This window comes from Vigna unguiculata, chromosome 6, assembly GCF_004118075.2.
Source record: "Vigna unguiculata cultivar IT97K-499-35 chromosome 6, ASM411807v1, whole genome shotgun sequence".
NCBI classification, from domain to species: domain Eukaryota; kingdom Viridiplantae; phylum Streptophyta; class Magnoliopsida; order Fabales; family Fabaceae; genus Vigna; species Vigna unguiculata.
Genome location: NC_040284.1, coordinates 20,072,937 through 20,088,279, shown reverse-complemented (window position 1 = coordinate 20,088,279; position 15,343 = coordinate 20,072,937). Strand labels below are relative to the sequence as shown.

The 15,343-nt window shown below is 26.6% G+C and overlaps 2 protein-coding genes across 2 annotated transcripts; both read right to left on the bottom strand.

Annotated features, from left to right (window-relative positions):
• Positions 1–5,293: 5,293 nt before the first annotated feature.
• On the bottom strand, positions 5,294–5,971 carry LOC114188498 (myb-like protein G). The gene has a single exon (XM_028077070.1). It carries the CDS (start codon positions 5,969–5,971, stop codon positions 5,294–5,296), a length of 678 nt encoding a protein of 225 aa, XP_027932871.1.
• A 5,905-nt stretch (positions 5,972–11,876) lies between these two features.
• On the bottom strand, positions 11,877–12,578 carry LOC114188497 (transcription factor MYBS3-like). The gene has a single exon (XM_028077068.1). The coding sequence runs from the start codon at positions 12,576–12,578 to the stop codon at positions 11,877–11,879; it is 702 nt and encodes a 233-aa protein (XP_027932869.1).
• Between the last annotated feature and the right edge of the window lie 2,765 nt (positions 12,579–15,343).

Below are 15,343 nucleotides of genomic sequence, written 5' to 3'. Positions count from 1 at the left end.
GTGTAATATTTATGTATCTCATAAGTGTCTAATTTATTTATAATTGCATATCATTTAGACACTTACCTTATATGAATTTGATGTAAATCTTAGTAAAACACTATAGGTTTGAGTTGAAAAATAAATTGAAAGAACAAAACATTCTTAGTCAACTTACTAGTTTGTGGTGAGTCATGCCAGATTATAAAATTTTTAGTTTATCATAAAGTGAGTCAGACTGAACTAATCCTTTTTTAGCTCAATCCTTGGTCGACCAACCCATATGAACCAAGTTACCCACTCTGAGACCCCTACACCAAATATAAGCTTTGCCAATGTCAGACAAGAGGGAAACTCGAATTCATACATCCATATATGACAACTCTAACTAAGAAGATTAAGTAGAGGATGCATAAATGACATTTTTCGTCAAGTATCTTAGGCCTAATGTCAGCGGCAGAGCATTGAAGGAGCATGTGGGGGCCATGACCTCCTCAAACTTTTTCAATTTTTTTAATTTTTAATTTTTCTTTTATTTTTTTTTAACTTTTTCAATTTTTTTAAATTATTTGTGTTTAATTTTTTTAAACTATGTATATTTTTAAAATTTTTAAATTATATGTTTCTTTTTAATTAGGTAGTAGTACATTGAAAAATTAATGAAAATTTATTTGGTATTTTTATTTTTTTTCAAAGTACAGCATTTAATATTAATAAATAGTAAAATATAAAATTAAATATAATAAAAAAATTATTAATATAATTTTTATTTTTTATTTCCATTGTCTTTTTAGTTTTTCACATGTTGTATTCATTTCTCATCCTTACCTGATTTCTTTTATTACCAAAGAAAACAAAATTAAACAAAAACTCATTATCTCTGTTCTCATTTTTTAAGATAATTTTCTCTTGTCTCACTTAGTTGTGAAATATTTGTTTAATATTTAGCACTATTTTTTATCTTAGGACTCTTTTATATATTATTTTTTTATGAATATAGAAGAGCAAGTAATGTATTATGATATTTTTTATAGACTTTTTAATTGTTAGTTGATTATCATAATTTTGTTTTAGTAATTATGTCTCTCAATTTTTTATTATATTATGATAAATTATTTTTTAGTCTTAAACTTATTTTTTAAATATGTATATTGATGAAAAACAAAAGAATAAATTTATTTTTTAAAATTGATAAAAGAGGAGTGAAGATCAAAACATGACAGTATGATTATTCATGATATAACAATGAAATGAAATGTTTGTGATGACCTTTAAATTGATATGTGCACAATAGTAAAATGAAAAATGAATATTTTGCGATAATATTGTTATTTATATTGTAAAAAATAGCTGAAAAATTTAGTTATGATTGAATTATTTGATAAATACAAAAATATGAAAAAATGATGGATAATCATTTAGATAGTATAATTTCTTTTACAAAGACATTAATGTTAAATATATAAATTCTAATTATATTATTTGGCTCCTCAAGAAATTTTAGTAAAAATATGCCCCTACCTCATATGAAAGGTTATTTTTCACATTGCTCATGTCACAATTAGGGATAACAAGCAAATGAGTACTGAATACTATTTGAACTCATTATAATTTCTATGAAAAATGATTAATTTTTAAATTGATCTTGGGTAAAAAAAAATAAATAAATAAATAAATAAATAAAATATATATATATATATATGTATAAATATATATATATATATATATATATATATTAACTTTGCCTCATATTTGCTCCCATTTTAAATTATTAAAACACTTATAATTTATCTCGTAACTTGAAAATTTATCTTTATTGATCTCTTTTGCTAGTTTTTGTTTTAGTTGGGAAATCCTCTTTCTTTATTTTGTTACAATTTTATATTCTCATTGTTCTACTTATTTAATGTGTACAAAGCTCACTTAAATTCTTAAAGTATTTTTGTTCTAATATCAATCTTGATTATACATTTTGTTTTTTATGAAGTTAGTTCAAATGTGATATTTCAAGAAAGATAAACCGTAGTTTCATTGAACCAAACAATTTATAAGATACACATTTAACGTATACACTCATTTTTTATTATTTTATTTGTTAATTTTTTTTTGCCCGCTTTAGAATGTCCTACTCTCAATGTATGTAATGACATAAGCTAATGTAAATAATTTTCTCTATTCTCTTTCGTCTTAGCTTCATTTCATTTAAAGAATTTTTTTTTTTCTCTTTGAAAATTTTCATTCTCTTTTAAGGTTTCATTTATTTTTCATTTGTATAATTTCATTCAAACAATCAATTATATTTTAAGAAATGCAATTTTTAATTTCATTGAATCAAACTTTTTTAATGCACATATTTTATTATTTTTTACTTTCTTAAATATTTTTATTTAATATTTACATTTTTATCATGTAAAAATATTTTATTCTCAATTTCTTTTAAAATAAAATAGATTTTTTATATTTTCATATTATCTTGAAATAGGTTCGATTTAAACTTATTCATATACTCATGCAGTCTTGCCGTGTTAATCATAAACAATATAAAAATGATGCGATGACTTCCGATGTAAAAAATTTGAGTTAATTGTAAAATGTGGCCATGTATTTATTTTTTAGTCGAATTTTCGACCATCGATAATAATAATATAAAAATATGTTTGGTTAGTTTTTGATATTTTCAAATTTCATAAATTTCAAATATATATGTAGAAAAAAAGTTCTGATAAAAGTATAATTGTGCGTGAATTTGAATAAATAATGAGATTAATTTCTTGGAACAAAACATATCCTAAAATATATTTTTTAATTCTAACAAGCAAAAATAAACATACTCCCCTTCACTTTCCTATTTACAATGCATAAAGATTTTCCAAATAAACTTCTTAGATGGATTTAGTGAATTGGATATATAAAAAACATAAGATTTGCCCCCATGCTTGTATGTGTCAAAACTTATTCTTTAAAACAAGTATTAAATCATTGAAATCTATGAAATGAATTATTACTACAAGAAATATTGTTGATAGAAAAATTAATACATATATCAGTAAAATTGAATAGAAGTATTCAGAAACCTTATAAAACTAATTGATAGATGAAAAATATGAAATGAAGTTTCTACGCAGAAATTCAGCGATGCTTACTATAAGAATTTTCCATATTGTGGAGATTTACAAGTAAATTTTTGGAAAAGTGTATTTTTTTTTGGCCATTTTTCTTATGAATTTTGATCGGTAGGTAATATTTTTGTGAGTAATTAATTACCGTGAAATTTAAAAATTTATAGAAAATTTCTTATAAATTTTTTTATAAAAAATATTCACAATAAATTTTCTTTTTAAAAAATCGCAATAATTTTTCTTAAAAAAATCAATTTAAAAATCAATATATATTTTTTTTTTGCAAATTTAAATTTCGCAAGTAATTTTTTTGTGTACTTTAAATTTACAAGTAATTTTCTTGTGTATTTAAAATTCGTAAGTAATTTCTTGAAAAAAAAAGAAAATTTCCTACTATTTTTTTCCACCAAATTGAATTTGTAAGTGTTAAACCCAATTCTTTTAAACACACACAACCCTCATCCTCTAAAACCAACTCATTTCTCTTGACCATCTCAACCTTCTTTCCTCTGATTCTCACTCAATCTTCAACTTTTTCTTGATCATAAGCACTAAGGAGTCATCTCTTGTCCACCGATCAAAATCTTGGTTAGGATAAACTAAGTTCATCCTAGTTCTAAGGTGGAAAACCAAATTGTTTTCTCTTTTTCTCCAATTTTTTCGATGTGCATGGGAGTGTCACTCCTATGAATTCTCTGAGATGTGATGAACACATCCATGCCTTTGGATTGCTGTTCTAGTCATTTGTTTATTTTCTGTTGTTTTTAGGTTGAAGGGAGGGTTCCTAAGAGCAAAATATGTCTTAGAAACTCTTAGCAAGTGTAGATCGATATATTGAGGTAAGGGAAGCTAGGTTCTTTGAAAATTTTGAAATGAATTGCTTATCTTGGTCAATAATTGTGTCTTGATGTGTTGAATGGATGAGTGTATTGAATTGGAGTGGTTTGTGTATTTTTTTGTTTGAATTTTGGCTTTGCATGCTGAGAGCAGGTGAACATTTGTAATTCTAGCTTAAGCAAGAGCCTTCTCGCTCAAGCGAGAAAAATATAGCTCAAGCAAAAATAACTGAATTTCACTTTGCTCTTTATTCGAGTTTTAGCTTAAGCGAGAATTTCTAACTTAAGTGAGAGCCTCTGTCGCTCAAGCGAGAAAAATATAGCTCAAGCAAAAATAGGAGAATTTCACTTTGCTCTCTGTTCGAATTTTAGCTTAAGCGAAAATTTCTAACTTAACTGAGAGCCTCTCTCGCTCAAGCATGAATTTCTAGCTTAAAAGAGAGTCATTGTTGTTCAAGTGAGAATTTCTAGCTTAAGCGAGAGCCCTTGTCGCTCAAGCGAGAATTTCTACCTCAAATGATCACCAAAAATTGGTGTGAGTGGATGAGAAAATGCTTGTTGATCTTGATCAGGTGGATGTCGATGCTCCTGTTTAGAGTAAATGCTATAGATCAACCTCTTTCTCGTAGCATCTTTTTAAAAACTCTTATCTTATGTTCATAGTCTTTCTTTGAATTATTTTGTGCCCTTAATTATTATGTATACCTTGTATATTTTGGATGAATGTAATAGTTATTCTAGTATATTCTCTGTCTATGCTCAATATATAAAACTATGTGATGTTTTATTTAATAATTTTTTCCTATTAAATGGGACAATAATTATATTTTTTTTACTAATATTTTTGTAAGAAATTCCACAAGAAAATTTTTTATAAGAAATTTAAAAAGATATATAATTAATATTCAAGGTCTAGTTATTTTAATATTTTATATTATTTTTTAATGTAATTTTATCCAATTTTTAATTTTTAATTTATTTGCAACAAAAGCTGTGATATGTCAAATTTCTTCTAATAATTATGAATATGTCAACGTCATTAATAATCGTATGTTAACATCATTAAATATTTTTTATATTACCTCCGTCCATTCTATTGAGAAATGTGTAGAACTTTTTGTTAAAGAGAAAAAAGGAAAAGTTTTGACAATCACACTTTCTTTTCGATAAACACGTATTTGGAAATACTCAGTAATGATAAAATATTAAATTATCACAAGTTAAAATAAAAATTGAAATCATTCAATAGAAAATTAATGAAAAGAATTGTGGTAGTTACATATGATAAGATGGTTTTCCATATATTATTAATGAAAAAATTACATGAACAACAAAAAGAGTTATCCTCCAGACCAATTTTTAACATGGTTGCATTTGATTAAAGTATGCAGGATGATGAATCATGTTGTTGGGATTCATAGGATTTTGGTTCATCATTTCTCGCATGGGTTGTAGCTCTGGTGGATGAGGCACGTTGACGTGAGGATTGAAGGGTAGTGGTTGCACATCGGAAAACTGTGAACTTGCACCAGAAGAAGATGAATTTTGCATATGAAATGCGTTCTCCATAACCATGTCATGGATGCTTTTCCTTTTTTTCTGGTGTTGTGTTTGAGTTTGACGGATAAAATATTTTTGTGCATGGCTGGCAACTTGAATTGCAGTTTTCGTTTGAATGTAAGCTGAGATGTTTTTCCAATCTCCTTTTCCATATATATGAAGTCCGTCTAGAAACCTCTTATGCTCCGCTTCTGTCCAAGTTATCCTTTTTCTTTTGTTCGACGGAAACGTCAACGACGACAGCGACGGTGACGGCAACGGCAACGCCGATGACGGCAACGGAAACGCCGATGACGGCAACGCCGATGACGGCAAGGGCAACGGCAACGACGGCAACATTAAAGGAGTTTTCATAGCGACGACGACAGGTTGACTCAGCAAGGCTGCCGGAACATGGAAGGTGTGCGACGGCTGACCAATCAAGTCATACCAATCAGCACTCAACTCTTTCCAATGATCCATACTCTGATCTGCCATGACTCTTTCTATCTTTTCAACTCACTACACGAATCACTCTCGATGCTTTCTATCTTTTCTTACTTTTCTTTCTCACCCTCTATCTTATTTATAGATAAGATACCATGATATATATATATATATATATATATATATATATATATATATATATATATATATATATATATATATATATATATATATATAATATATATATATATATATATATATATATATATATATATATATATATATATATATATATATATATATATATATATATATATATATATATATATATATATATATATATATATATATTTAAAAGATTATTATTATCTATAACAATATATAAAGGGGATTCCCCTTTTTGTGTCCACTTTTCAAAATACCGATTTTACCCTTTAAATATAATAATTTATTAAATTTTTAAAAATTGACCGTTACTTTATAAACTTTTTATAAAATCAGATGCCTTTGTTGTTCTGATATATTTCACTTTATTTTTAATAAATATAATTTTAATATATATATATATATTTATTTAATAACATTATAATATTATCACTGCTAATAAAATATTACGTATATTTAAAAAATATACACACAGCGCCTGTGTTACGCTAGTTTACTTATAAAAGATATTATTTAAAACATCTCGTACGCGTAAAATGCATCAGATTATAAATAATATAATTTAAACCAGATATTAATTATATTATGTGTTTATTAAAATTAGATAATTCGATAGTATATATTTAATAAAAGCCTATCTTTTTCATCAAAATTATGTGTTCTTATTTAAATATTGATAATCAAAAAGTATATAAAAGATGCACTTATAAATGCCAAATAAAATAAGTTATAATAATATAGATATGTAACTATAAAATAAAATATATCACCACGTTAATAAGATTATGTTTAATAATTTAAAAGTTGATATTGAAAAATCATAAATGATGTACTTTAAACTAGATGGTAATTAAATTAGATATCTATTATTACGTGCTCATATAAATCAGATAACGAAATATTATTATTATTATTATTAATATTATTGTAATGTATTGTTATTATTATTACTATTATAAATATTACATATCACATATTATTATTATTATTATTAGAATATTAGTATTGTAATAATAGTTATTATTAAAAGAGTTATATATATATTATTATTATTATTATAATTATTATATATTACAATAGTTTATTACAATTTATTAGTATTACTATTTATTCATTATAAAAAAATTTCTTATTAGTACCAATCTTAGTGAAAAACAATAAAAGTTGATATTGGAGACCATATATGATATACTTTAAACTAGAAGGTAATTAAATTTGGTAACTCTAAGATATTAATAATATTACGTGTTCATAAAAATTAGATAACTAAATAATATTTATTGAAAAGCCAACTTTTTCTGTCAAAAGCATGTGTTCCTTTTTAAACATTAATAATCAAAAGTATGAAAGATATTAGTTATACTAAATGTAAAATAACAAATTAAACAATACATTCAAAATCCACTCTTAATTTAATCTATATCCAATAAAATACAATGAATATTAATAATATGAGACTTTAATAATATATATATATATAAAGTGACTGCTAAAAATTTTCATATTAAATGGAAATTTTTTTGTAAATTTGTTAAGAAAATCTGCAAGTTCCTGCCATTTTGTTTAAGGATATGAATTGGTAGGTAATTCTTTCGTAGACAATTATTTTCTGTAAAATTATAAAATGTATAAATATTTTCTACAAAATTTAATTATAAAAATATTTCAAATATATATGTAGAAAAATAGTTCTGATAAAATTATAATTGTGCGTGAATTTGTATAAATAGTGAGATTAATTTCTTGGAACAAAGCATATTCTACAATATATTTTTTAATATTCTAACGAGCAAAAATAAACATACTCTCCTTCACTTTCCTATTTACAATGCATAAAGATTTTTCAAATAAACTTCTTAGATGGATTTAGTGAATTGGATATATAAAAAAACATAAGATTTGCCACATGCTTGTATGTGTCAAAACTTATTCTTTAAAACAAGTATTAAATCACTGAAATCTATGAAATGAATTATTACAACAAGAAATATTGTTGATAGAAAAATTAATACATATATCAGTAAAATTGAATAGAAGTAGTCAGAAACCTTATAAAACTAATTGATAGATGAAAAATATGAAATGAAGTTTCTACGCAGAAATTCAGTGATGCTTACTGTAAGCAATTTCCATATTTTGTTGATATTTACAAGTAAATTTTTGGAAAAGTGTTTTTTTTTTCACTTTTCTTACGAATGATCGGTAAGTAATATTTTTGTGGATAATTAATTATTGTAAAATTAAAATATTTATAGGAAATTTTATACAAATTTTTTTATGAAAAATATTCACATTAAATTTTTTTAAAAAAATCGCAATAATTTTTCTTAAAAAAATCAATTTAAAAATTAGCATGTACTTTTTTTAAATTTAAATTTCGTAAATAATTTTCTTGCGTATTTTATATTTGTAAGTAATTTTTTTGTGCATTTAAAATTCGTAAGTAATTTTTTGCTAAAAAATAAAAAATCCCTATTATTTTGTTTTTCACCAAATTGAATTTGTAAGTATTAAACTCAATCCTTATAAACACACACAACCCTCACCCTAAACCAACTCATTTCTCTTGACCATCTCAACCTTCTTTCCTCTGATTCTCACTCAATCTTCAACTTTTTCTTGATCAGAGACTGTTTTTGGAAACACAAAAGAATCATCTATCTTGTCCACCGATCAAAATCTTGGTTAGCGTAAACTAAGTTATCCTAGTTCTAAGGGGGAAAACCAAATTGTTTTCTCTTTTTCTCCGATTTTTTCGATGGAGTGTTGTCACTACTTTGAATTCTCTAAGTTGTGCACATCCATGTCTTTGGATTGCTATTCTAATCATTTGTTTATTTTCTATTGTTTTTAGGTTGAAGGGGGTTCCTAAGAGTAAAATATATCTTTGAAGTACTTAGCAAGTGTAAATTGGTATATTGAGATAAGGGAAGCTAGATTTTTTGAAAATTTTGAAATGAATTGCTTATCTTGGTCACTAATTGTGTCTTGATGTGTTGAATGGATGAGTATATTGAATTGGAGCGGTTTGTGTATTTTTTGTTTGAATTTTGGCTTTGCATGCTGAGAGCATGTGAACATATGTTATTCTAGCTTAAGCAAGAGCCTTCTCGCTCAAGCGAGAAAAATATAGCTCAAGCAAAAATAGCAGAATTTTACTTGCTATTTATTCGAGTTTTAGCTTAAACGAAAATTTCTAACTTAAGTGAGAGCCCATGTCGTTGAAGCGTGAATTTCTAGCTTAAACGAGAGTCATTATCGCTCAAGTGAGAATTTCTAGCTTAAGTGAGAGTCCCTGTCGCTCAAGCGAGAATTCCTAACTCAAATGAGAATGCTACAAAATTCTAAAGTCTTTAATATTAACTTGTGATTGACTGAGTTAATTTAAAAAATACGATGTATGAAGCTATGCATGAATGATGTGATATTTTGAGACTTAACTTAATGTGTTTTACATGAGTTATTCTAAGATAACATTTTAAAGATGCGAGAATTTCATAGAGAAATTCCTTTGGTGGTAATATAGTGTATATAATGATTTATGGAAGTAAGGTTACATACTGACACTCTAATGATCATTAAACTCACATAGAGTAGAATTATTCATGTTGTAAGAGTAACAAAAGGTCCTAATCTAAGACAGGATAACCTTGTGTGCAGTAGGGTGAAATTCATTGACAATGACTCTGTAGAGAAGTAGATGTCACCACAAGTGCAAGTTTTCAATGAATCTAATTTCATTACATGTATCTGGATAATTGAATTAGTGTGTCTTCTATATTTGGTAATACATGTTGATTGTGTTTAAAGTGGCTTGGTTATTATTTACTCATTTTATTTTCATTGGCTTACCTTTCTGATTGTGCTTATATTTTCTTATTTGTCTTTTCATCTTCAATGATCACCAAAAATTGGTGTGAGCAGATGAGGAGATGTTTGTTGATCCTGATCAGGTGGATATCAATGCTCCTGTTTAGAGTAGATGCTATAGATCAACCTCTTTCTCTTAGCATCTTTTTTAAAACTCTTATCTTATGTTTGTAGTCTTTCTTTGGATTGTTTTGTGCCCATGTTATTATGTATACCTTGTATATTTTAGATGATTATAATAGTTATTCTAATATATTCTCTGTCTATGCTCAATTATATAACACTATGTGATGTTTTATTTAATAATTTTTTTCCTATTAATTGGGACGTTAAAGTAATTATATTTTTTTTCTACTAATATTTTTGTAAGAAATTCCACAAGAATTTTTTTGTAATAAATTTTAAAAAGTATATAATTAATATTCAAGGTCCAGTTATTTTAGTTTTTTATATATTTTTTAATGTAATTTTATCCGATTTTAAATTTTAAATATGTTGATATATTTTATATTTTACATTCTAACTAAAAAACTATTTTTTGTGACAATGATTCAAATAAGGTTGAATCGTACTATAATGAAAAATAAATAAAACATACAAATTTTAAACTATAACAAAAATCATTATCAGGTGCCAATATGAGATAAATGTGAGAAAATTTGGTTGAACAGCTTGGCCTAAGTTTTTAACCATAACATTTTTTAACTTACAATTGAAACCAAAGGAATAAAAAATGGACGTTACGCTCCGCCGACCAACTTGAATACTATTTTATAACTTAATAAGAAAGCATACAATTTCAAGTTTCAAGAATGGATTCTTACAGGCATATTTACATTGCACAACTCTCATTGCTTCAATCTCTCTCAAATGTAGTTGTTTGTTTAGGTAATTCATGATAATCAAAATTTCAATCCTTATAAGTATTTCAAAATCTCTAAAGAGTGAAAGTAAGAATCAAAATGACACTGAGAGTGAGAATCAAAACGACATGAGAACCAGAAATGAGAGGATAGTGAGAACCAGAAAGAGAAGAAGGGAGTGATGAAATACCGGCGACATTGAGTGAAGAAGACCGTGAGATCGAGTGAAGAAACTAAATACAACATATTACCTACCTAGTTTTTTTTTTCTAATTATTACAATGTTATTATCTGCGAAACTATATTTATAAGAAAAATCTCCAATAAGTAATTCTAAACATTTTGCTGCAAAATTTGATTCGTAAGAAAAAGATATACACGTAAGTAAATTGGCAAGTAAATTATAACATTTCTTCTGCGAATACTTTTTATAAGAAAATCTACATGTATTTGATATGAAAAAAGAGTTTTTATCAAAATCTTCTGCATATATTTCCTGCTAATTATATTCCATATAAAAAGTCAAATGAATTTCTTCCCAAAAAGATTTCCAAGAAAAATACGCATCAATTTCTTGCAAAAGAAAAAATTTATAAAAAAAATGCAGGAAATGAACATTTCTTTTTTCTGGTAGTGGCCGGAAACAGAAAAAAAAAAAAAAAACCTCTCTTTTAATTTATTTGCAACAAAAGCTGATATGTCAAATTTCTTCTAAGAATTATGAATATGTCAACGTCATTACTAATCGTATGTTAACATCATTAAGTATTTTTTATATTACTTCCATCCATTCTATTGAGAAATGTGTAGAACTTTTCGTTAAAGAGAAAAAGGAAAAGTTTTGACAATCACAATTTCTTTTCGATAAACAAGTATTTGGGAATACTTACTAATGATAAAATATTAAATTAACACAAGTTAAAATAAAAATTGAAATCATTCGATAGAAAATTAATGGAAAGAGTTGTGGGTAGTTACATATAATAAGATGGTTTTCCATATATTATTAATGAAAAAATTACATGAACAACAAAAGGAGTTATCCTCTTGACCAATTTTTAACATGGTTGCATTTGATTAAAGTATGCAGGATGATGAATCATGTTGTTGGGATTCATAGGATTTTGGTTCATCATTTCTCGCATGGGTTGTAGCTCTGGTGGATGAGGCACGTTGACGTGAGGATTGAAGGGTAGTGGTTGCACATCGGAAAACTGTGAACTTGCACCAGAAGAAGATGAATTTTGCATATGAAATGCGTTCTCCATAACCATGTCATGGATGCTTTTCCTCTTCTTTTGGTGTTGTGTTTGAGCTTGACGGATAAAATATTTTTGTGCATGACTGGCAACTTGAATTGCAGTTTTCGTTTGAATGTAAGCTGAGATGTTTTTCCAATCTCCTTTTCCATATTTATGAAGTCCCTCTAGAAACCGCTTATGCTCCGCTTCTGTCCAAGTTATCCTTTTTCTTTTGTTCGACTGAAACGTCAACGACGACAGCAACGACGATGACGGCAACGGCAACGCCGATGATGGAAACGGCAACGCTGATGACGGCAACGCCGATGACAACGATGACAGCGATGACGAGGATAATGGCAATGACGGCGACTGCAACATTAAAGGAGTTTCCATAGCAACGGCGACAGGTTGGCTCTGCAAGGCTGCCGGAACATGGAAGGTGTGCGACGGCTGACCAATCAAGTCATACCAATCAGCACTCAACTCTTTCCAATAATCCATACTATGCTCTGCCATGGCTCTTTCTTCCTTTTCAACTCACTACACAGATCACTCTCAATGCTTTCTATCTTTTCTTACTTTTCTCTCTCACCCTATATCTTATTTATAGATAAGATAACATGATATATATATATATATATATATATATATATATATATATATATATATATATATATATATATATATATATATATATATATTATTTAAAATATCTTATACGCGTAAAGATGCTTCAGATTATAAATGATATAATTTAAACCAGATATTAATTATATTATGTGTTTATTAAAATTAGATAACTCGATAGTATATATTTAAAAGCCTATTTTTTTCATCAAAATTATGTGTTCTTATTTAAATATTGATAATCAAAAAGTATATAAAAGATACACTTATACTAAATGCCAAAGAAAATAAGTTATAACAATATAGATATGTAACTATAAAATAAAATATATCACCATATCACATTAATAAGATTATGAGTAATAATTCAAAAGTTGATATTGAAAAATCATAAATGATGTACTTTAAACTAGATGGTAATTAAATTAGATAACTATAAGATATTAATAATATTACGTGCTAATAAAAATCAGATAACTAAATATTATTATTATTATTATTATTAATACTATTAATATTATTGTTATGTATTGTTATTACTATAACATATTATTATCATTATTACTATTATAAATATTACATATTACATATTATTATTATTTTTATTAGAATTATTAGTATTGTAATAATAATAATTATTATAATAATAAGTATTATATATTATTATTATAATATATTATTACTATTATAATTATTATATATTACTATAATTTATTACGATTTATTAGTATTACTATTTATTCATTATAAAAAAAAATCTTATTAGTACCGATCTTAGTGAAAAAAATAATAAAAGTTCATATTGGAGACCATAGATGATATACTTTAAACTAGAAGGTAATTAAATTTGGTAACTCTAAGATATTAATAATAATATTACGTGTTCATAAAAATTAGATAACTAAATAATATTTATTGAAAAAGCCAACTTTTTCTGTCAAAAGTATGTGTTCCTTTTTAAACATTAATAATCAAAAGTATATGAAAGATATCAGTTATACTAAATGTAAAATAACAAATTAAATAATACATTCAAAATCCACTTTTAATTTAATCTATATCCAATAAAATACGATGAATATTAATAATATGATATGATATCCAATTAAATAACTTTAATAATATATATATATATATATATATATATATATATATAATATGTATTTATAATAATAATAATAATAATAATATATACTTATATGTTTTTAAGTTAGTTTGGAAGGTCAAATTTTATTTTTCTGCCCTAATGTTTAAGGATTGGTCTTAATTTGTTGGGCCTAAGGGTTGGCTCATAGGGTGCTAAGCCTCCTAAAGATACTAGGTTTTTCAGCCTCATTCTTGCAAACAGTATCTAAAACGCTACCCCTCTTCCTTTCAGAACGTTTTGCTAGGGTTACTCACGGCTCTTGGTCAAGCTAGCTCTAAGCTAGCTCTAAGTTCAGCTCGTCTTCACGTAAGTTAAACTTCAACCCCTACTGATTTCCTTCAAGGTTCTTTTTATTTTTTTTCCCGCTAGAGGTCCACTTTAGTAACCTCGTTCTTTGCGTTTAGGGTTTAGGGTTTAGTATGGCTCAATTTTTGACCCGGCTCACCCAAGTTGAACCCGTGGTGGGCCGGGTTGACCCATAGGTTCTGACCCACTTTGATGACTCTACTTTTAACCAAATTTTATTAAGTTTATTTGACGTTTTGAACACATTTGATTGTAGTATTTTAGTTTGTTTATACTGTTAGACACATATTCACTACAATGTTAGTTGAGAAACGCGTAACAAACTTTAAAAAATTTAGTTTAAAAGATTAAATCCACCCATTTCTAAATATAAGGGACTAAATTGGTTCAAGATTTCTTAGAGACTAATTCTAAATTTTACTAAAAGTTGAAAAATCAAAAACATATTTAACACTTTTAAAAAATATGGGTTCAGGAAGAAATTATAAGGGGTGCATGAAGAAATTTTTGACTTTTAAATAGTAAATACTAAATTAAAATATATAATTAAAACAAAATTTAAATCATTCTATACAAAATAATAAAAAGAGTTATGGTTAGTTACATAAAATGAAAATAAAATGGTCTTCTATCAACAAAAAATCTACAAACACAAACAAAATAGTCATCTTCTTGAGCAACTCTTAACATTAGTGCATTCATCTTGTCGGTTGCATTTGATTAAACTGTGTGGGATGCTGAATTATGTTGTTGATGGGATTAACCTGCACGATGACGTTGGTTGTCGGTTGATTAAACTGTGGAGGACGCTGAATTATGTTGTTGGAATTCACATTTATCATTTGATGTGCTGGTTGCATATGGGAAAACTGTGTATTGTTGTTGAAAGAATGTGTTGGTTGAATCTGGTTAGACTGTGTATGATGTACTGATTGCGGTGGTTGCGGTAGTCGCACTTGTTGTGATTGCATTTGATGTGGTTGAGGTAGTCGTACTTGTTGCGACTGTATTTGATGTAGTTGCGATAGTCGCACTTGTTGTGGTTGCATTTGATGTGGTTGCTGTAGTCGTACTTGTTGTGGTGGTATTTGATGTGGTTGTGGTAATTGCACTTGTTGTGATTGCGGTGGTCGCACTTGTTGTGGTTGTATTTGATGTGGTTGCGGTAGTTGCACTTGTTGTGATTGCAATAGTGGCACTT

What these genes read in the sequence shown, in the direction of transcription:
- LOC114188497 (XM_028077068.1), bottom strand. Translation starts at nt 12,578, where the DNA reads ATGGCAGAGCATAGTATGGATTATTGGAAAGAGTTGAGTGCTGATTGG.
- LOC114188498 (XM_028077070.1), bottom strand. Translation starts at nt 5,971, where the DNA reads ATGGCAGATCAGAGTATGGATCATTGGAAAGAGTTGAGTGCTGATTGG.